At 44.8% G+C, this 20,708-nt stretch overlaps 1 protein-coding gene and 1 long non-coding RNA gene across 11 annotated transcripts in view; one reads left to right on the top strand and one right to left on the bottom strand.

Annotated features, from left to right (window-relative positions):
• LOC308586714 overlaps positions 1 to 20,708 on the bottom strand; it is a 150,779-nt gene that overhangs the window by 111,370 nt on the left and 18,701 nt on the right. The window lies entirely within an intron of this gene.
• Positions 3,745 to 20,708, top strand: part of LOC308586658 (membrane cofactor protein-like) — a 57,527-nt gene continuing 40,563 nt past the window's right edge. For 3 of the 10 annotated variants that reach the window (XM_081193472.1, XM_081193471.1, XM_081193466.1), the window contains exons 1-7: positions 3,751 to 4,174; positions 11,884 to 12,072; positions 13,303 to 13,491; positions 14,664 to 14,763; positions 15,924 to 16,009; positions 16,431 to 16,472; positions 16,668 to 16,712. In XM_081193472.1, the coding sequence (XP_081049598.1) occupies positions 4,108 to 4,174; positions 11,884 to 12,072; positions 13,303 to 13,491; positions 14,664 to 14,763; positions 15,924 to 16,009; positions 16,431 to 16,472; positions 16,668 to 16,712 (718 nt within the window). In that variant the 5' untranslated portion in view covers positions 3,751 to 4,107. Of the gene's footprint in view, positions 4,175 to 11,883; positions 12,073 to 13,302; positions 13,492 to 14,663; positions 14,764 to 15,923; positions 16,010 to 16,430; positions 16,473 to 16,667; positions 16,713 to 20,708 lie in introns of all 10 variants that reach the window. The other 7 variants (XM_081193474.1, XM_081193470.1, XM_081193467.1 and 4 more) reach the window with 7 other exon arrangements.

Genomic DNA, 20,708 nt, shown 5'->3' with positions numbered 1-20,708 from the left:
CCAGAGCAGAATACAGTGGCACTATTACTTCCCTTGATCTAGATGCTATACTCCTATTGATGAGGCCCAGAATTGCATTGGCCTTTTTAGCTGCCGCGTCACACTGTTGGCTCATGTCAAGTTTGTGGTCAACCAAGACTCCTAGATCCTTTTCACATGTACTGCTCTCAAGCCAGGTGTCACCCATCTTGTATTTGTGCCTCTCATTTTTTTTGCCCAAGTGCAATACTTTACATTTCTCCCTGTTAAAATTCATCTTGTTTGTTTTGGCCCAGTTTTCTAATCTGTCAAGGTCGTTTTGAAGTGTGATCCTGTCCTCTGGGGTGTTAGCCACCCCTCCCAGTTTGGTGTCATCTGCAAATTTCATCAGGATGCCCTTGAGTCCATCATCCAAGTCGTTGATAAAGATGTTGAATAAGACCAGGCCCAAGACAGAACCCTGTGGCACCCCACTAGTCACTCTTCTCCAGGATGAAGAGGAACCATTGATGAGCACCCTTTGGGTTCGGTCAGTCAGCCAGTTACAAATCCACTGAGTGGTAGCATAGTCAAGACCGCATTTTACCAGCTTCTTTACAAGAATATCATGGGGCACCTTGTCAAATGCCTTACTGAAATCAAGGTAGGCTATATCCACTGAGTTCCCTTCATCTACCAGGCTTGTAATTCTGTCAAAAAACGAGATCAGGTTAGTCTGACATGACTTATTTTTCAGAAATCCATGCTGACTATTGGTGATCACAGCATTCCTTTCTAGGTGCTCACAGACTGTTTTCTTAATGATCTGCTCCAGAATCTTCCCTGGTATTGATGTCAGACTGACTGGGCGGTAATTATTTGGGTCCTCTCTTTTCCCCTTTTTGAAAATAGGGACAACATTTGCCCTCCTCCAGTCTGCCGGGACTTCGCCTGTTCTCCAGGAATTCTCAAAGATGACTGCCAGTGGTTCTGAGATCACATCTGCCAGTTCTTTTAATACTCTTGGATGCAGTTCATCTGGCCCTGGAGACTTGAATACATCTAAACTAGCCAAGTATTCTTGTACTATCTCCTTAGTTATTCTGGGCTGTGTTTCCTTTGCTGAATCATTTGCTCCAAATTCTTCAGGTCGGGCATTGTTTTCTTTATCGGAGAAGACTGAGGCAAAGAAGGCATTGAGGAGTTCAGCCCTTTCTGTGTCCCCTGTTTGCATTTCACCATCTTCTCCTCTGAGTGACCCCACTGTTTCTTTGTTCTTCCTTTTGCTACGAACATACCCATAAAAGCCTTTTTTGTTGCTTTTAACCTCTCTAGCAAGCCTGAGTTCATTCTGTGCTTTAGCGTTTCTGACTTTGTGTCTACAGGTAATTTCTAATTTATTTCTGGGGCATGAAATAATTCATGCCATCAAGCTGATTTACCAATTGTCAAAGGCAGCAGTAAGAATGAATGGGCATACCTCTTGATCCATTATAATATACAGAGGAATGGAACAAGATTGCTCCCCCTTCCCTCTGTTATTTGTTCTAACTTCGAAGCCACTGGTGGTGGCATTAAGAGCCAACTTTAATAATAAAGGACCATAATAAAGGGAAAGGAACATTTAATAATTTTATTTGCTGACAATACGGTTGTAATGTAATCTGGTCCCTTGGTGGTTCGTATATAGTGCAAATAGTACAAAAAAGTGGCTAGGATACAAATAAACTAAGCTATAAAAAGAATAAAAAATACTACAGACCTGACAAAATGATAGGATTTATATTGAGAGCAGGGCTTGAATCAGAAAGTGCTATTTCTTAAAGGGAGAGGGAGGAAGGACCATATACATACTTATGAGGCAAACCAGTGGGAGGCAAATTTGGCCTTTGGGTAATAAAGATGAGGAAAAACCCTGGTTGGTACTGAAAAACAATGGTCTAGATGGAATACCTGTAACCACAGGTATTATTTTTTCTCATTAAAAACTTGGGGCATGGAACCTAAACTGAGTTTGTAGCCCCTATTAAAAAACCAGAATTTTGGAAATTTAATCAAAGGTCAGACATTTAGTCCCCCCCCCCCCCAATTTCCACTTACTTCTCTTTTCTACCATCCACATTTTATGGTAAAAAATCAATCCCAAAGTATCTTGTGATAAATCGCTATGTAGGCTTTATTATTTTTACAATAAAAATAAGGATGTGAACTTTTAGAAGAACAAGTGCGTGACAAGTTAGCTCTTTTATTATAAAAGCTTTCATTAAGCAACAAGCAAGCAGAGAGTTGATTAATGCATCCAAGAAGATGGTCTCAGCATGAATCCAAAACCTGCACTAAAAACAATATAGAGATGATGCTATACAGTCCAACTCTCTCTTATATGAACCTCCACTTTTCACCACAGTGATAGTGTTGTAAACAAATTAAATGCTCATACCTATACAATATTTGTCCCCTTTGGTTTGTGTGCCATCTACTGGCAGATTTATGGGATATGGTACTTCAGGAAATCAATTCACTCTCTAGATAGGACCTTATGCCAATACCTTCCCTAGCATTGTTAGGTTTCTGGGATGGATTATATGAAAAATGAATAGATAAAGAGTTGGTTGAGTTTTTCTTAACTGAGGCTCAAATAGCTATTGCTTAAAAAAATGCAATTTGCTTAAGAGGTTTAGTTTATCAAATGTGGCCTGTTGCTGGGCTTTTTTCAGGGGGAACTCACGGGAACTCAGTTCTGGCTCCTCTCAGGTGAGCACTATTGCCATTCTAAGAGAATGAGGGAGGTGTTCAAGGTGAGTTCCGACACCTCTTTTTCTAGAAAAAGAGGTGTTTATTAAAACTAAATTTGTTTATTAAAACTAAGCACTGGCATTACGTTGCTACCATAGTTTTGACTTTTCTGTGAAAACTGGAAATGGCCCAGCACTGCTGCTAAATCTGACAGTCAGGGAGTATTTTACTGTGCTAACAGAATCATACTATGTTTGGTACCTTAGTGCTGAGATCCGAAAGTCAGCATATTCCATTCTGTCCTGGCTCCATTCATGGCTGCCAGATTTTAGTTGGTGTGGGGCAGTGGTTATTTTGGAAGACCTAGGCTCAAATCATCACTCAAAATAGCACACAGCCACAAACCTCCATGGGTGACTTAAGTCTCAGCTTACCCTACCTCACAGACTTGCTGCATTAATGTTTATTTTGCAGGTAGCAACAACATTTGCCAGCATGGCAACCAACTGTAACTGCTCACAGCACCCAGGATGTGGCAGAAGAACAGGATGTAACTGGAGAAATTTCTTTTATCTGTGAAAAAGAGGAACTCCACGGTTTAACGTAATTGCAATGTTGAGAACACAAGAAGAGCCTGCTCTATCGGGCCAATGGCCCAGCGACAATTCTGAGGGCCAGCAGCCAGCCAGGCCTGGAGGGCCACATTTGGCCCCGGGCCCGAGGTTCCCTATGTGTAGTAAGCCTTCTGTACATTCCCCAGGGCCTGACACTAATCTAATCTGAAATACAATATTGTTCAGGCACGAGTGAATATGAGACTCCTGGACTGCAGGGGGGTGGACTAGATGACCCTAGTGTCCCTTCCAATTCTGAAGCGAGTTCTACGAGTCTATGTAGTTTTATCTTTCAAAAAAAGGCACATGACGGCATTCCCACACACGCCTTGCCAAAAAAACAACATCACCACCACCACACCTTAACATTCCGCTTTGGGGCGTAACTAGAAGACCGAGCGAGGCTATAATTCTGGGCTGAGCCTTAAGGGTCTTTAAACTTTCCAATTCCCCAAACGAGTAACTATTTTCATCCTGTGGTAGCAACATCCTTGGCAAGTCTGACAACGAACCGCTGAACTTCCCAGGCTTCACGTCATAGCGGGGAAAACAAAAACTGTGCGAGAGGAGAGAGGACAGAATAATTTCCTTGCAGCTTTTGCGCTTCCCAGCGCGAAGAGGAGGAGGCGGGTTCCCCCTCGCGCGCCGCCGCAACCCCCTGAACCTCCCGCTCTCTCCGCCTCGACGGATTCCTCCCCTCGAGGCTCCGCCCCGCGGACTCTCGCGGCGGCGTTCTTAGAAGCCTTAATCGCTCCCTGGAAGAGGCTCTTCTTGGAGGGCGCGGACGCTGCGCGCTGCGATGCTCTCGCCGCCCAGCCTTGGCCCGGGGCTCCTCGTGCTTTCTTCACTACTTTCCGGCGTCCTGAGTGAGTAGCTGGAGGGAAAGCGGGAGTCGCGACTCGACAGAGGGGATCCCCCCCCGCCCCTTGGAGCCACTGGGAGCCAGCTAGGAGCGCCCACCATCCTGCCCAACTTCAAGTATTGGTTCTTTATACTGTAGGGAAGGATTTCCTCTACACGTGTGTGTGTGTGTGTGTGTGTGTGTGTGTGTGTGTGTGTGATGGGCGCTCCTAGCTCCCAGTGGCCCAAGGGGGCAGGGAAACTTGGTACCCACACCCCATATATAAATAGATATATACATAAACACCAGCCCCACGCTTCAGCCTTCAGGTGTTGTAGAGCTACAACTCCCATCATCCCTGACCACTGGTCCTAGTAGCTAGGGAGGATGGGAGTTGTAGTGCAACATCTGGGGATTCGAGTTTGAGACACACACACACACACTTTTCTGCACCTGTTTAAAAACATTCCTATTTAGACAGACCTACCCAGCTGCTCAGAAAGTTGAGGTAATGTTAATCTGTTTTAGTATTTTAACTTTTGCACATTTTTAAAGTAGGGTTGTAATTTTTTTCTTGCTTTTACTGTCCTTTGTAAACCACTTTGGGTGTTTTTACAATCAAGCAGTGTATAAATTTTATAAAATAAACACACACACGTAGTATAGTATTTCATCATATAGAATCATAGAATGGTAGAGTTGGGAGGAGTCCTGAGGGTCATCCAGTCCATCCTCCTGCAATGTGGGTATGTGTGTGTGTGGGGGGGGAAGTATTTCATCATATATGCCTGTTGTTTTAACTATATAATTGGTAACTGGATTTGAGTAAATCTTACTCAGCAGCATAAGTAGGAATGCCAAGCGGAAACTAACAAGTATTATTCTGAATGATGTTTGAATGAACAAGCACATTTTTAATCTAGAATGGAATACTTTATAGTTAATCCAGTCACTAATAGTATGAATGGAGGGGTGGGGTAGGGAGAAAGAGACCAAAACAACTTCCCAGCCAAGTGGATGTCAAGCCTGTTTCTACCTTTTAACTCCCCTGATATTTCGTTCCTTTGTTTTTATTTGATATAATTTGCCCCACCCAAAGAGCACAAAAGAAAGAAAGAAAGAAAATACCAAATTGTTTCATAGAACTTATATACTTATAGAACTTAAAGTCACCCTAACTGGAGTGGTACTTCTTGGTAGTATGCTTCTGAAGGTCAGCTGGTGGAAATTGCAGGAGGGGAGCTTGGCCATTGTGAGAACAGGATTCTGGACTAGGTGGATCACTGGCCTGGTGCAACAGGCTTTTTCTTAAGTTGTTTTGTATATGGTGCAACTCAGGAATTGGTGAAATCCCATTGACTGGGCCTTCTTAGCATGTGATATTTAAAGATGATGTATTACATTTTCACCAAGTAATTGGTTCTAATAACACAATATCCAAATAATCAGCTTAATCGAAATAATCTGCTGTTTGTGTTGTAAACTGCTATGAGAGCCTGTTTGGCAGAAAAGTATGGTGGAAATGAAAAAAAACAAAACCCTGCCAGTAGTTTGTTGTTTAACTCTTGAAGCACATCTAATTTGATGGGAATAAACTACCTCCCGCCTCCCCCCCAACCACAACCATAGGTATCAGGGCTGAAATAAGTGCTGGAAATCATGATGGCAATTTTGCTCTCCTTTCCTCTTGATTACTAGTGTTAGTGACCAAAAAAGAAAGCACATTCCTAAAGCAATTTCTACAATTTCAAGTTGTTGTTGTTGTTCTCATCATCATTAATTACACACCCTCTACCAACAGGTCCCTGGTTAGGTTACAATTTAAAATTCAAAATTTAAAACAGTTAACAACCAAAGGAATAGAGTGGGCCCCAGAAACACACATCTCAAAGGTGGAGAGGTTCATCTTCAGCTTTTGCCGAAAGCTGAATAGTGAAGAAGCCAGACACATATCTGTGAGGAGGGAATTCCACAGTTTAGGGGATTCCCCAGAGAATACAATCTTCTGGGCCGCCCCCTCCCCCCCGAATTCCGAGGGCTGTGAAACTCCCAAGAGCTTCCCCTCTGCTGATCTTAACACCTGTGACCTGTGAGGTTCTGCAGGGAAGGTCTTTCAGGCTATGTGGGGCCTAAGTTATTTAGGGCTTAAAACACTAAAGTGAGTACTATACAGTGGTACCTCAGGTTACATACGCTTCAGGTTACATACGCTTCAGGTTAAACACTCTGCTAACCCAGAAATAGTGCTTCAGGTTAAAAACTTTGCTTCAGGATGAGAACAGAAATCGGCCTCCGGCGGCGCGTCAGCAGCAGGAGGCCCCATTAGCTAAAGTGGTGCTTCAGGTTAAGAACAGTTTCAGGTTAAGAACGGACCTCCGGAACAAATTAAATACTTAACCTGAGGTACCACTGTAAATTGAACCCAGAAATGAACTGGCAGTCAATGCAGTTCTTTTGGAACAGGGCCTATGTGAGGTGATGTTCAGAGGTTATTTTAATATAATCCAGTTTGAGGGAGTACATGGTTCTGGGGCAGTTAGCTTAGCACAGTATTTAAGTGTGCTCTGTACCATTCTGTTCAAAAAGACAGTGGATTATTATTATTATTTAAGATTATTCATCTTTTTTTACCAAGGTAATTCAAAGCAACTTTCAATATATGTACATACAAACACATACATTGAAACCAGCATAAAAGAAAAGAAAAAATAAAGACCCTAAAGGAAAATCCTATTTTTTAAAAGGCAGGATTAAAACATTCCACCCACTCAAGGCCAAAGATAATTAAAAGGCAAAAGCCTGGTTAAAAATGATTTTATATAATGTTGGTGCCAGAACATTCCACAAACGGAGTCACCACTGAAAAGGTCCATTCTCACATTGCCACCCTCCAGATCTTCCAGGTGACGAAAGCCAGGTCCAGAGTGCTTTACAGGGAGAGGTGGTCTTTGAGGTATTGGGGTCCTGAACTGCATAAGACTTTATAGGTCAAAAGCAGCACTTTGAATTGGGCTTGGAAATTTAACTGGTAACCGTGTAGTCAGGCCAGGATTGGTGTTATGTGCTCAAGCCATCATGCCCTATTGAGCAATCTGACCATTGAATTCTGCACCAACTATGATTTCTGAATCACCTTCCATTGCAGTCCTATGTGCAGCGATCTAACGTAGACAACAGAAGATAGGCTGTCCCTGCCCAAATAAGAGTATAGTTGGGCCTGGGCCGCCATCTGAAGCTGATGGAGGGGAGGGCACTCTGCACCACCAGGGCCACGACAGTGATGGATCCAGAAGCACTCCCAAACTACTACCTGCTTGTTTGGAGGGAATGTAATGCCATCAAGAGGAGGCTTCCCCCCATCCATCCAGTCTAGGGAACCACCCACAAACTCCATCTTATCTGGATTGAGCTTTGCTATGCATGGGCATGAGACTGCTCAGCCAGAAATCAGCTTTTTATCAGAAAGCAGTGATAAGTTAATTGCTGAAAAAGCAGTTGCCTCTACAACAGCTGCCACAAAGAACTTGCAGGGACTTTTCAAGTACCAGTGCTGTGTGAATATAAAATGGAAGAATGGTATAAAGAGGTGTGGGATATAGCTATTAATGATAAATTAACATGTGCTATTAAAGTAAGGTGGGGAATATACAGGAGAAATGGTTCTGATGAGATATGGAAGGTATTTGTAGAATTTGCACTGTTAAAAAGGAAAAGGGTCAGACTATCACATTTTTATTTTTATTTGTTTATTATTCTTACTTTGTTAAAATTAGAAATAAATAAAATTAAATTTAAAAAACAGTTGCATCTACAACAGCTGCCACAAAGAACTTGCAGGGACTTTTCAAGTACCGGTGCTGTGTGCTGGTGGTGAGTTTAAATTATGGGAAGTATCCAGCAAAATAGTTCCATTAGCCCAAGCATTTCTGTTTGCACGGTGTAGTGGAACATCCTCTCCTTTTCCTCTCCCTGTATGCTCCCTAGATATGCTCCATAAAGGAAGAACCCTAAACTACTTTAGGAGGTGTGCAGGGAGAGAGAAAGGGGAAGTTAGGTAGCAGAAGGACTTCTGGTTCCGCAATATGAGTGACTTCATTGGATACTGCCCGTTGACTTAGAGATATTTTTGTTACTGCTGAATGTTTAGTCACATCCTTCCAATGATTCAGCATTGCAAGCTGAAGAACTGTTGAGGGGAAAGAGTACAGTGGTGCCCCGCAAGACGAATGCCTCACAAGACGGAAAACTCGTCAGATGAAAGGGTTTTCCGTTTTTTGAGCTGCTTTGCAAGACGAATTTCCCTATGGGCTTGCTTCGCAAGACGAAAAACGAAAACGTCTTGCAAGTTTGTTTCCTTTTTCTTAACACCGTTAATACAGTTGCGACTTGACTTCGAGGAGCAACTCATAGAACGCGGTGTGGTAGCCTTTTTTGAAGTTTTTGAAGACTTTGTGATTTTTGAAGCTTTTCCAAAACTTCTTTTAAACTTTTTTGGGGTTTTTTTGGATTTTGGGTTGGGGTGTTTGGAATTCAAGGACTTGGTGTTGGGGAGGGGTTTGCAAGAATCTGGAAGCTTGTTTTTTTCTGCATTTTTATGATTTTCTGTGACCATTGGGCCACTCTGCTGTATTTAAAAAAAAAAATCTGGATTTGAATTTCTGTGTGGTGGGTGGCTGGGGGAACAGTTGAGGAGGGGTTTGCAAGAATCTGGAAGCTTGTGTGGTTTTTTCTGCATTTTTATGATTTTCTGTGACCATTGGGCCACTCTGCTGTTTTTTAAAAAAAAATTGGATTTGAATTTCTGTGTGGTGGGTGGCTGGGGGAACAGTTGAGGAGGGGGTTCTTTAGCAAGAAGCAAAGAGTGGAAGAGGAACCTTCTTCGAGTTGTCCCCCAGAGTCTTAGAAAATGTACTGTACACTTTGTTGATTTTTAAATGTTTTTCTGTCATGTTTAGAAACTTAATTTATTGTTCCTTCAATTTTTGAAATGCTCTTTACAGTATGTGTGACTTTAAAGAGCACTTAATAAACTCTTGTTGTACCAAATTTGGCTTTGTTTGGACTTTTTTTGACCATAGGAACGCATTAATTGAATTTCAATGCATTCCTATGGGATTTCGTGCTTCGCAAGACGAAAAATTCGCTAGACGAAAAAACTAGCGGAACGAATTAATTTCGTCTTGCGAGGCACCACTGTATATGTAATTATGCATACTCAAGCACAGCCCGCTAGTGACATCATCATGTGATTTATATCCTTAAAGAATACTCCTTCAAAAGCTGTGAGAACAAAGTTCTGATATGCCTAATTTGGTGTATTGAAATTTGGCCAAGATGCCTAATGCTTGGATACTGTGTGTGAGAGAGAGCATGTAGAGTAGGGAAGAAGTGGCACTGAGACAGTGTTCTAGTTGGATACAGATGTTTGGCCAATATGAGTAACCTTGGCAATGGCCTCTTGTGCGTCTGCAAAGCTGACAACACTTGTAAACAGTTGGTGGTTAGGAGTGGCTATTTCCACTGTGATAATAGGATGCTGCACTAGATGTCTCACTGAGCTGATCCAGCAAGACGATTTTTAGATTCTTACAGCTTTTGCCAAATGCTGATCCCTGGCCTTTGGCATGCCCTAGTATGCTCTGGAGGGTCTCCTATCCCTAGAGACCTGATTTTGAGGGCATGCAGGGGGCTGGAGGTGACAGGAAAATAGAGTTAATTTTGATGTGCACATGGAAGCCTGTTGTGTTGGCAGAGCAGCACTGTTGGATAAATAAGGTTTGTGGTGAGCCCTGTGATGCTTGGCTGGTAATGCTGCAATCATATATGTTAGTGTAATGCTCTTGTCTCCACGTTTCTCCCAGCTGCAATAACAAAATTACTTATTAAAAAGCTCTTTGGCTTTTCTGTAAATATTGTGAGCACAGGAAACACGATTTTGCTAACTCTTGTTTTCTTTTCTTCTCCTCCCCCTCCCAGCTTTTTTAAAGTTCAATTTGCAAGCATCTTAAATGTGGGTTAAGTGTGGCATTGTGCCAACAGCTGGTTCCTGGGCACACTGGTGGTTTGTCATTCTTGTCTCACCACAAGCTGACATGGCATTTTGCTGTCTGAGGCAAAGATCTGGCTAGCGTCCTACATTATTCCATGCCCAAAAGCTCACTGGACTAGCAGCTGATATTCAACAGGTTCCATCACAGCACCAAGGGAAGTTGGTAGCTTTAGAGGGGCAGAGGCATACATAGGCAGTTCTTTCCTCTAACACTTTTAAGACTAGTTACAGATAGGTAGCCGTGTTGGTCTGCCATAGTCAAAATAAAAAAAAATCTTTCCTGTAGCACCTTAAAGACCAACTAAGTTAGTTCTTGGTATGAGCTTTCGTGTGCATGCACACTTCTTCAGATACACTGAAACAGAAGTTGCCAGATCCTTCTATATAGTGAGAAGGTGGGGAGGGGTATTACTCAGAAGGGTGGTGGGAATGGGAGATTGGCAGATAGCTGAGATGAGCCTGTTGACGACTCTTAACGACTGCAATAGGTCTTACAGGAAAAGGCAAGGGGTGAGAAGGTGAGAAATGGCTTAGTCATGTATTGTACTTTTAAGACTGTAAGCCCATTCCATCCCCAGGGCTGAAAGTGCGCACAGAATGGTCACCTGTATACAACGCAGCAGCAATTTTATTTATTTATCAAAAGTATTTATAATCCACCCTTCACCTAAAGGCCTCTTCAAAATCAAAAACTTCAAAATCAGACTTCACCATAAATCTAAAAAAGCATAAAACAACCCAGTACAAAATCCTAAACAAAGACTGAAAAGCAGCAGCACCAACCAAAATACACAAATCCCTTGCACACTTTCCCCCTCCACAAGGACATAGGCGATGAGCTGTATTGCCATCAAAATGAAAGCAATGTGGTGGTGAGACACACCTCAGAAGAGAGGGTAAAGCAGAGAACGCCCCACTATGGGCCCCTGCACCACAGTGCTTATTAGGCATGGGAACTGCCAGCAAGGTTTCCCTGGCAGATCTGGAAACTATGGTAGGTCGGTATGGCAGCAGAATAACATGCGCACAAATGTAATGCTTGCTAAAGTGCATGTCCTGGGCTGGCTGCCATTCTGCCTGCTCACTCAAACAGAGGACTTTCCCAGCACTACTGCCTATGACATATTGGGAGGTGACCAGATGAGAAAACCGGCTAATCCTGCCCAACTCAGAAACAAGCAAGTTTCATTGCCAGTTCAGGAGATTGGAAAAAGCTAAATAAATGTAGTTATTGAGGGTGGGAACTAATAAAAACCACAGGAAGCAGCTACCTTACTTTGCCTAATAGTAAGGTCAGCTTTGCCTGATCTGTTTGGTTTTTTTATTCTTACAGCTATTGCAGGCTAAAATACAGAATTAGATTGGCTGAGAGTCTTGGGATCAATGACTCTATGCTAGTTCATTTCCCCTTTGCTAAATAGGGACTGTCTCAGGTTTGGGAAGATGGATGGGTGAGATACTGGTTGTTAAAAGGTTTGTGCATTTAAGGTGTTTTATAAGTGCTTGATCATCCTTGCAATATACATCTAAAACAAAATACAGCATTCTGCATGAAAGCTGAATGAAACTGAACAAGGTAATGATGTGTGTTTCTGCCAGTTCTCAAGGTAAATCCATAGTAATATTTTTTGAATACAATACCAGCAATGCATTGATTTAAAAGCAATATTTTCTGCATATCATAGGTGATTGTGGTCCTCCACCAGTCATTCGCAATGGAGTCCCTCATAAGAATATTGAGGGCGCATCTTTCCCTCCAGGCTCAACGGTAATTTACAAGTGTCTGGGCAACTTTTTTAATGTCTATGGAAAAGTAGATGTTGTAACATGTCTTCCAGATTCAAAGTGGTCACACATAGAACAGTTTTGCGTGGGTAAGTGTTTATTTTTTAAATGTACCTATCCCTGACATATTGTTATGGGGGGGGAAAGAGGGGGTTGTTTTTGGCTTTTTAAATGACTATTCGTTTTAGAATCAAGGGTAACATCTTGTTTAATTCATGTATTGATGGATTTTAAGCAAATATTTTATATCCCATTGTTCTACAGGTTCTCAGGGTGTCTTACAATTGCATTGCTGCCGCCGTTTTCCCTGCCTCTGCCACCGACGGCTGCTGTTGTGGCAGACGCAGTAGTGGCTCCCACTTTCACCGTGCCAGCCTCAGCCATGCCGCAGCCTGGCTGGCAGGAGATTTGCTTGGTCCACCACCAAGCTTGGTGAGCTGGGCTAGGCGCTTGGGCGTCTCCCAGTTGTGCACGTCTGCGATGTCACAGGTGCTCATTACATCCCGTGCAAGTGATGTCACAGGCGTGCCCGACGCTTGTGATGTCACAGGTGTGTGGCACGGCACTGAGCCCCTCCAATATTGGGCCCAAAGTGACTCCTCTTGTCACCCTCCCTCACTTTCAGGGAGGGAGGAAGTTAGGGTTATTTCCTGGACTTAAGTTAGTTGGATACAACCCCTTATTGTGTATGCCCTCCAAAATATTCTGCATGAGGTTTTGCTGGAGCAGATATGCCTAACATTATGAAACAATTACCGGTAAACGGAATGTGATATGCAGTCCTGGACTCTTTAAAAAGCAGTTAAGCAGTGTCCAAGCTCATCTCTGCAATCCGCCTTCCCGGAGGTTTGCTTTCCCCGATAATGATGGATGGAGGTTTCTTCAGAACATCTGAAGTTTGTTCTCTGACTTCCTCCTAATCAGAGAGTGGGGTTCGGCTGTCAGATTGAGACCTGACTGCCTTAAATAACTGCAGCTGAATATTATTATATTTTATGTAAAAAATAAATCAATAAAAATACATTTTAAAAAAAAAACTGGCAGGTAAAACCACATTTTCCTAAAATTCAGCTAAAACTCCTTGGAGTGACTCTCAGCTCCTCGTTGAAATGGCAGAGTAATACCAGCAGCCCACAAATGGCTCAGCAATCAGGAAGGTATTTATCTGGCAGCAAAATGCCGACAGTGCCAGTTCCCTGCATTTGTCACGCAATGCAGTATTGCAATCAAAAGGTTCAAAAATCAAAAGGAAAAGTCTCTTTCTCTGTCAAATTATTCCCAGCATATTTCCCCATTCTTTTGTCTGCTTTTGTTGCCAGGCAGTTGCATGAGCCCACCAAGGTCTGCATTTGCTCAAGTAAAGAAAGGGCAAAGGAAGGATTACTATATTGCCAACACCACTGTGGCCTATATCTGCCGCCAAGGTTACGACACTATCCCTGAAATAACTCCTGTTATTACTTGTCGTGAGAATTACACTTGGACAGAAATCCCAGCTTTTTGTAAAGGTCAGTATCTTGTTGCAGTTAACTTCAAGATCACACAGTTGAAATCTTGTTTTCATCTGTAATATGTTTAGAAGAGTATGATACTGTACTGCCGTACCTCAGAATTTGAATAGAATACATTCCGGAAGTCCGTTCAACTTCTGAAACGTTCAACTTCCAAAGTGAAGCTTCTGATTGGCTGCAGGAAGCTCCTAGCCCTCAGAGCAGGAGAAAATAAGCTTGCTTCATCCTCTGTGTGGCATGACAGCCCTTTAGATATTTGAATACAGCTATCATATCTCCTCCCAGTCTCTCTTTTCCAGGCTAAACATACCCAACTCCCTGCCTGAACTGTTCCTCATAAGGCGTGGTTTCCTGACCCTTAATAATCTTGGCTACCCTCCTCTGCAAACATTGCAGCTTGTCAATGTTTTCCTTAAATTTTGCTGCCCCGAACCAGACACAGTACTCCAGGTGTGGTCAGACCGTTACTTCTGTTGATGTAGCCAAGAATACCATTAGCTTTTTTTGCTGCTGCATCACACTGCTGACTCCTGTTAAGCTTGTGGTATACTAGATCCTAGATCTTTTTCACATGTAATTTTCAATTAACCACAGTATACTATGTAACAAGGACCCATAATGTAACCTTGACTATGGTTACTTTCAGCAAGGTAGGATAACCTATAGTTGGTACAAGACACTGCAAACTGCAGGCCAGCTGTTGTGGTGGTGGAGTGTGTGAGCCTGTTTGCTTCAGCATATTCATGCACCACTAAAGCATTGTTTACTGTCTTAATGTGATGTATGGATATAACCACAGACTTGAAATACATTTAATTTGCTTTTGATTTGGTTGGAACAACAACAGCCTTTTAACAATAGCAATTCCGTGATCTGTCAAGCAATTGAGCATGCTTAAAGCCATTAATTTCAATGGGCTTTTTATATCTAAAAGCCTTGTGTATTTTTTGTCACCCACCTCCAAACCCTGCATCAGCTTTCTTGTTAATTTCTTCTCACTTAAAGGGCAACTTTTCTAACACTGTAAGGGGCTGCTTCTTGAAAACATAGGCAGATCATAAACTTTCTTAGTTACCCTTTGAACCTGGGGCAGAATATTTGATAAATCAAATTGTCAATGAATGCCATATCCATATAATCCTAATATGCTAATTCTCACCTTTCTGTAGGAAAATCATGTGGTGATCCAGGAAAACCAGAACATGGTGATGCTGTTATTCTAACTAATCTCCTGTATTTGGCAAAAGTAAATTTCACATGTGAAGATGGGTGCGTGTTGACTTGGCTCTGTTAGCAAGTCTTAATTAATACATAAAATTTAATGGGTGAATTCTGGAGAACAAATCTATAGTTTACCTTTTTTAAAAAAAACCAACAACCAATAACCTAAGAGTTGAGGCAATCATGCCAATAGTACTTTCTTAAAATAAACTTCAGAGAAGCTAAGCACAGCTCTCTCCCATAAATGTTATGGTAGTAAGTATGATACGTTCCTATTTATTCTGATAGGACGAAGTTTTTCCTCAGTAAACTGGAATAAGCAAACCAAATGTGGTGCATTGCAAAATAAACCAGCTCTGAACTTCCTTGTCAACTATTTCACAAAGGACTTCGCAGGAAGAATGCAATAAAATACATTCCACAAGTGTTGAATATGCTACATTCTTCAAGTGGAAAGTAATGCTCTTCTCTACCCACTTTTTTAAAAGTTGCTATTCTGAAGAATTTAAGCACCTAGAGTTTGAGATAGACCAAAGAGAAACTGTTTGTTAATCTAACAGAGTTAAGGGTTCTTGGCCTTCCTTATTCTTGTGTTGGGTTTATTTTGCAAATTTATTATCAGATGATTAATGCTAAATTGTATAAGATTTACTGTATGACAGCATCAGGTTTTGGGAGACCTTCAGCCAACTTTAATAGGTCTCGTAACTGTCCAGGAGTGGCAGAGCATTGCCTGATGATACAGAGGGTAGCAGAGGGAAGCAGGATATCAGAAGCACTTGCTCTGTGATAAGAAATTCTGTGATGAACCATGCATGGGCCCATTTGCACTGTCCATCTAAAGCAGTGTAAGTCCTGGAAACCATGGTTTGTTAAGGATTCTGAGCATTGTTAGGAGACCCCTTTCAAAAAGCTACAATTCTCAGAGTGGTTTAATAATCAATTCCTCTTCCTTAGGGAACTCTGGGAACTGTAGCTCACAATAACGTTTATAAACAAAGATGATAGAACCTTCATTTATGGGGAATAATAGGGAAAAAACATTTAAACTGCAATGCAGAGACAATAAAAATCTCTGTTAGGATGCACAGCTAACTTCTAATTTTGCTTGAGATCGGTAAAGTGCATGCTTCAAAATTAAGAGTTATTAAAGGAACCGCTGAAGAATTATGTATAAAGGTGCACCTTGTACTTTTCCTTTTATTTAGGTACACATTAAATGGATCACCTACTACTCAGTGTCAGTGGAAGAATGATCATGTTGAATGGAGCCAGAAGCCTCCAGAATGTCAACGTAAGATTCTCTTGTGACAGATACCAGATTAATTAGAACTGACCACCTTATATTGTGCCACCTAACAGCAACTAAAGTCTCCAAGGGGAACCAAGGAAAAGCCATTATTCTTCATAGAAAAAAATGCCAATAGACTTTCATATCTGCAGTAAGAATATGAGGATGCCAGGAAGTATTGCAGAGGGAAACCCTTCTAGCTGGCATGATCATCTTCTCTGGTACAGAGTTGTTGTTTATGTATATGGTGTGCGTCTCTTTATATGCTTGATAACCACAGAGAGTTTTAATTGCATCACTCATGTCATAGGCCATAGAAACTGACAGCCCACCGTTAAACTAGATTAAGGAGTAGCAAAAGCTTTAAATTGTAATGTTTTATAAGAGCGAGAACTAAATATGCCTGTATGTGCCTCTTATACAGGGCTAATTGAGAAACCCACAGAAGATGGTACAAACACAACAGGTTAGAAACAAATTATTTAATTGCAATAGCTTGTGTGGTCAACACAGAATTTTTAAATTAGGTTTTATTGGGATTATGTTGTTATTTTTGCTTTTTCTGCAGTTTGTTCTAAAAGCTGTTAATTCATTCGAGAGTTTTGATTATTACCATTTAAAGCAAAAACTTTAAATCCATCTGCATGTGCCTCTTATACAGGGCAAGCTGTGCCACCATCAGGAGGCAGTGCTACAAATAATACAGGTTGGAAAACTTTTTTTTCATTTCAATAGCTAGCATTGTAATCGCTTGTGGTACTAGTGGTTAATTCAGAGCTTTTATTAGGATTTCAGAATGTTCTGTTCTTTTTGTGTTGTCCTGCAATGTAATTATTTGAATACCTGTTAACTCCTTGGAGAACTTTGATTTTTACCGTGTCCATAGTGTTGGCATCTGATCTGTCTGTCTGTCTGTCTATCTATCTATCAGATTTAGCATAGTGCGCCCTGCAAACCAGCTCAATATATGGCTTGTTGCTCAGAAACAAAAAAGAAGCTGTAATGAGGGTTCAAGCATAGGCTAAGCCTTTATACAGAGGTGTACCTAGGGTCTCTTGCAGCATTGGCGTCCATCCCCAACAAAAACACTTTACAGCTATAGCCACATTAGAAACTACTACATTTTACACAACCCAAGTACTCAAAGCATCCAGAGTGAGGGGAGAAGGGTGAAAAAAATCTCATGCCTTTGTGCCGCAGTGTGAGAAGGATGGGAAGCTTCTTATGCATTTGATCTTGCTGCGACAGCGGTGTCTACGTTTCTTAGAATTTCTGTGCGATGCTGGGCATGAGGCTGCTAGTTGTTAATAATCATGTGATATTGTTTGATTTATTCTGTTTTCGGTTTTTATTAACCTGTCTATTTAATGTCTATTGCGTGCAGCCCTGGGACCCTTGGGTGAATGGTGGAATATAAATTAAATAAAGTACCGTATTTTTCGCCCTATAGGACGCACTTTTTCCCCTCCAAAAATGAAGGGGAAATGTGTGTGCGTCCTATGGGGCGAATGCAGGCTTTCCCGGGCTTCTTGCAGCTCCGCGCCACCCTCCGGATACCGGCTCAAAGCTGCGCGGAGCTCCGGAGGGTGGCGCGGAGCTGCCTGCGCTCCAGGGCTTCTTGCAGCTCCGCGCCACCCTCCCGATCCGGCGCGAAGCTGCGCAGGGCTCTGGAGGGTGGCGCGGAGCTGCCTGCGCTCCAGGGCTTCTTGCAGCTCCGCGCCACCCTCCCGATCCCGGCGCGAAGCTGCGCAGGGCTCTGGAGGGTGGCGCGGAGCTGCCTGCGCTCCAGGGCTTCTTGCAGCTCCGCGCCACCCTCCCGATCCCGGCGCGAAGCTGCGCGGGGCTCCGGAGGGCGGCGCGGAGCTGCCTGCGCTCCAGGGCTTCTTGCAGCTCCGCGCCACCCTCCCGATCCCGGCGCGAAGCTGCGCGGAGCTCCGGAGGGTGGCGGGGAGCTGCCTGTGCTCCAGGGCTTCTTGCAGCTCCGCGCCACCCTCCCGATCCCGGCGCGAAGCTGCGCGGAGCTCCGGAGGGTGGCGCGGAGCTGCAAGAAGCCCTGGAGCACAGGCACCTCCGCGCCACCCTCCCGATCCCGGCACGAAGCTGCGCGGAGCTCCGGAGGGTGGCGGGGAGCTGCCTGTGCTCCAGGGCTTCTTGCAGCTCCGTGCCACCCTCCCGATCCCGGCGCGAAGCTGCGCGGAGCTCCGGAGGGTGGCGCGGAGCTGCAAGAAGCCCTGGAGCACAGGCACCTCCGCGCCACCCTCCCGATCCCGGCGCGAAGCTGCGCGGGGCTCCGGAGGGTGGCGCGGAGCTGCCTGTGCTCCAGGGCTTCTTACAGCTCCGCGCCACCCTCCCGATCCCGGCGCGAAGCTGCACGGAGCTCCGGAGGGTGGCGGGGAGCTGCCTGTGCTCCAGGGCTTCTTGCAGCTCCGCGCCACCCTCCCGATCCCGGCGCGAAGCTGCGCGGAGCTCCGGAGGGTGGCGCGGAGCTGCAAGAAGCCCTGGAGCACAGGCACCTCCGCGCCACCCTCCCGATCCCGGCGCGAAGCTGCGCGGAGCTCCGGAGGGTGGCGGGGAGCTGCCTGTGCTCCAGGGCTTCTTGCAGCTCCGCGCCACCCTCCCGATCCCGGCGCGAAGCTGCGCGGAGCTCCGGAGGGTGGCGCGGAGCTGCAAGAAGCCCTGGAGCACAGGCACCTCTGCGCCACCCTCCCGATCCCGGCGCGAAGCTGCGCGGGGCTCCGGAGGGTGGCGCGGAGCTGCCTGTGCTCCAGGGCTTCTTACAGCTCCGCGCCACCCTCCCGATCCCGGCGCGAAGCTGCACGGAGCTCCGGAGGGTGGCGCGGAGCTGCCTGCGCTCCAGGGCTTCCTGCAGCTCCGTGCCACCCCCCGGATCCCGGCGCGAGGTCCTGCGGGGTCGCAAGGCTTGCAGGCAGCAGCCTGCAGCCCATAAGCTCGGGGGATAGCAGGGAGGCGCAGCGCCGCCACCCCGCTATTCCCTGACCTGATCTGAAGGCTGGGGGGGAGCAAGCTTGCTTCTCCCCCCCCCCGCCAGCCCCACAAGCTCGGGGGATAGCGGGGAGGCGGAGCGCCGCCACCCCGCTATTCCCGGACCTGATCTGGAGGCTGGGGGGGGGGGGAGAAGCAAGCTTGCTTCTCCCCATCGCCAGCCCCATAAGCTGGGGGACAGCGGGGCAAGCCGCTGCCCCACGGAGGCTAGAGATGCTGTCCCTGAAGGCAGAAGAGGGAGATGGAGCGCTCTGTCTCTCTCTTCTAGCTTGGGGATGGCTGCGCAAACCTGGGGGGGAAATAAATTTTTTTCCCTTGATTTCCCCCCCAAAAAACTTGGTGCGTCCTATGGGCCGGTGCGTCCTATAGGGCGAAAAATACGGTAGAAGGCTGAGTTTTACTTTTGGATTCCTCTTAAGAGCTTGATTATGCAACAAGGGCTTTTCTTTTCCTTTTTTAAATTTTTTAAAAGGAGTGGAAGAGTATTTACACAGCTAGTGAGATTACCTTTTCCCACCGTTGGTGATGAATGTAAAGGTATGTAGGGTGCAAGAGAGATTTCATTTGGGTGCTAATGCATTTACCAGTGGGTGGCATATGGCTTCATGCATGGTGCTTTTTCTCCTCAGGGTTCAGCATTGCAAAATAATAGGGCTTTGGGTGATTTGACTATATTAGGAACCAAGTGCATGTGCATATTCTCAAGATCCCAGGTCTGCTGAATAAAGTGTGGAGCTACTCTTCCAGCCTACATTAATGAAGGCCAAGTGTACACCACAACTTTGTCTTGGTGACTAACCCTCTGCTTAGTATACCTTCTGGAGCAAAATGAAGGCTTTGGAGTCAAGGTGCTAGGGAAATAATTTGAAATCATAGTATTTTAGTTGCTTTTCTGACTTGTATCATATATTATTAGGAGTATTTATTCATGTTTCCCATTTGCTACCCTCTTTGCTAAGGACTCTCCTCCCTGAAAGAAAGGGGAGTGGTTGTGGGCGGGAGCCCGAACACCGCTCCTAGCAGGGGGCGTTGCCCCCTGCCTCCAGCTCACCTGGCTGGCACTCACGCCCCCCCCCCGGTGGCCGCCCAACCAGGTGCCATGGGGGGGCGTGTCCAGCAGCCTTTATGCTGCAGTGCCAGCCTCTCCCCGGCCTCATTTCTCTTCGTCGTCCTGTGCGAGTCACCCACCCTCCACTCCCTTTGAGTTAGGACTTAGGTCATTGGCCTTGCTATGGACCTTAGGTTGGTCGCCCCGGTTGCCCGGGGGGGGCTGGTAGGAGTTTTTCCATTTGGCATTAGGCTTTTTGGTTTTTTTTGCCTACCCCGTAGCAATCGTCACAACTTTCTGGTGGTATTGGTGGGTAGGTTAGGCATTGGAATAATGTGTTGTGGTGTGTCGAAGTGCTAGGTGTGGCCATCGCCTATGCCTTCAATTTATAGGGGTATTCCGGTAAAGGAATCTGGCGGTCGTGTATTCCGTCCGAAGCCTGCTTGGCGGGAGGCCATGGCACGACCCGCGGTGACATCAGGGGTGAGCCTATAGTTGGATTAGCATCAACAGGTGATGAACCCCTGGTGAATAAACCCACTTGTTTTGCGATCCAATGCCTAAGCCAATACCTTTTCATTGCTGTAATCAATAAAGTTGTGGCCTTTTCTAGCCCATTAACCTTATATCACGTGTCCCTGTGTCTTCATT

Source organism: Podarcis bocagei (assembly GCF_964188305.1).
Source record: "Podarcis bocagei genome assembly, chromosome: 5".
Taxonomy (NCBI): Eukaryota; Metazoa; Chordata; class Lepidosauria; order Squamata; family Lacertidae; genus Podarcis; species Podarcis bocagei.
The sequence above is the reverse complement of the archived record's forward strand: the minus strand, read 5'-3'. Positions and strand labels throughout refer to the sequence as shown.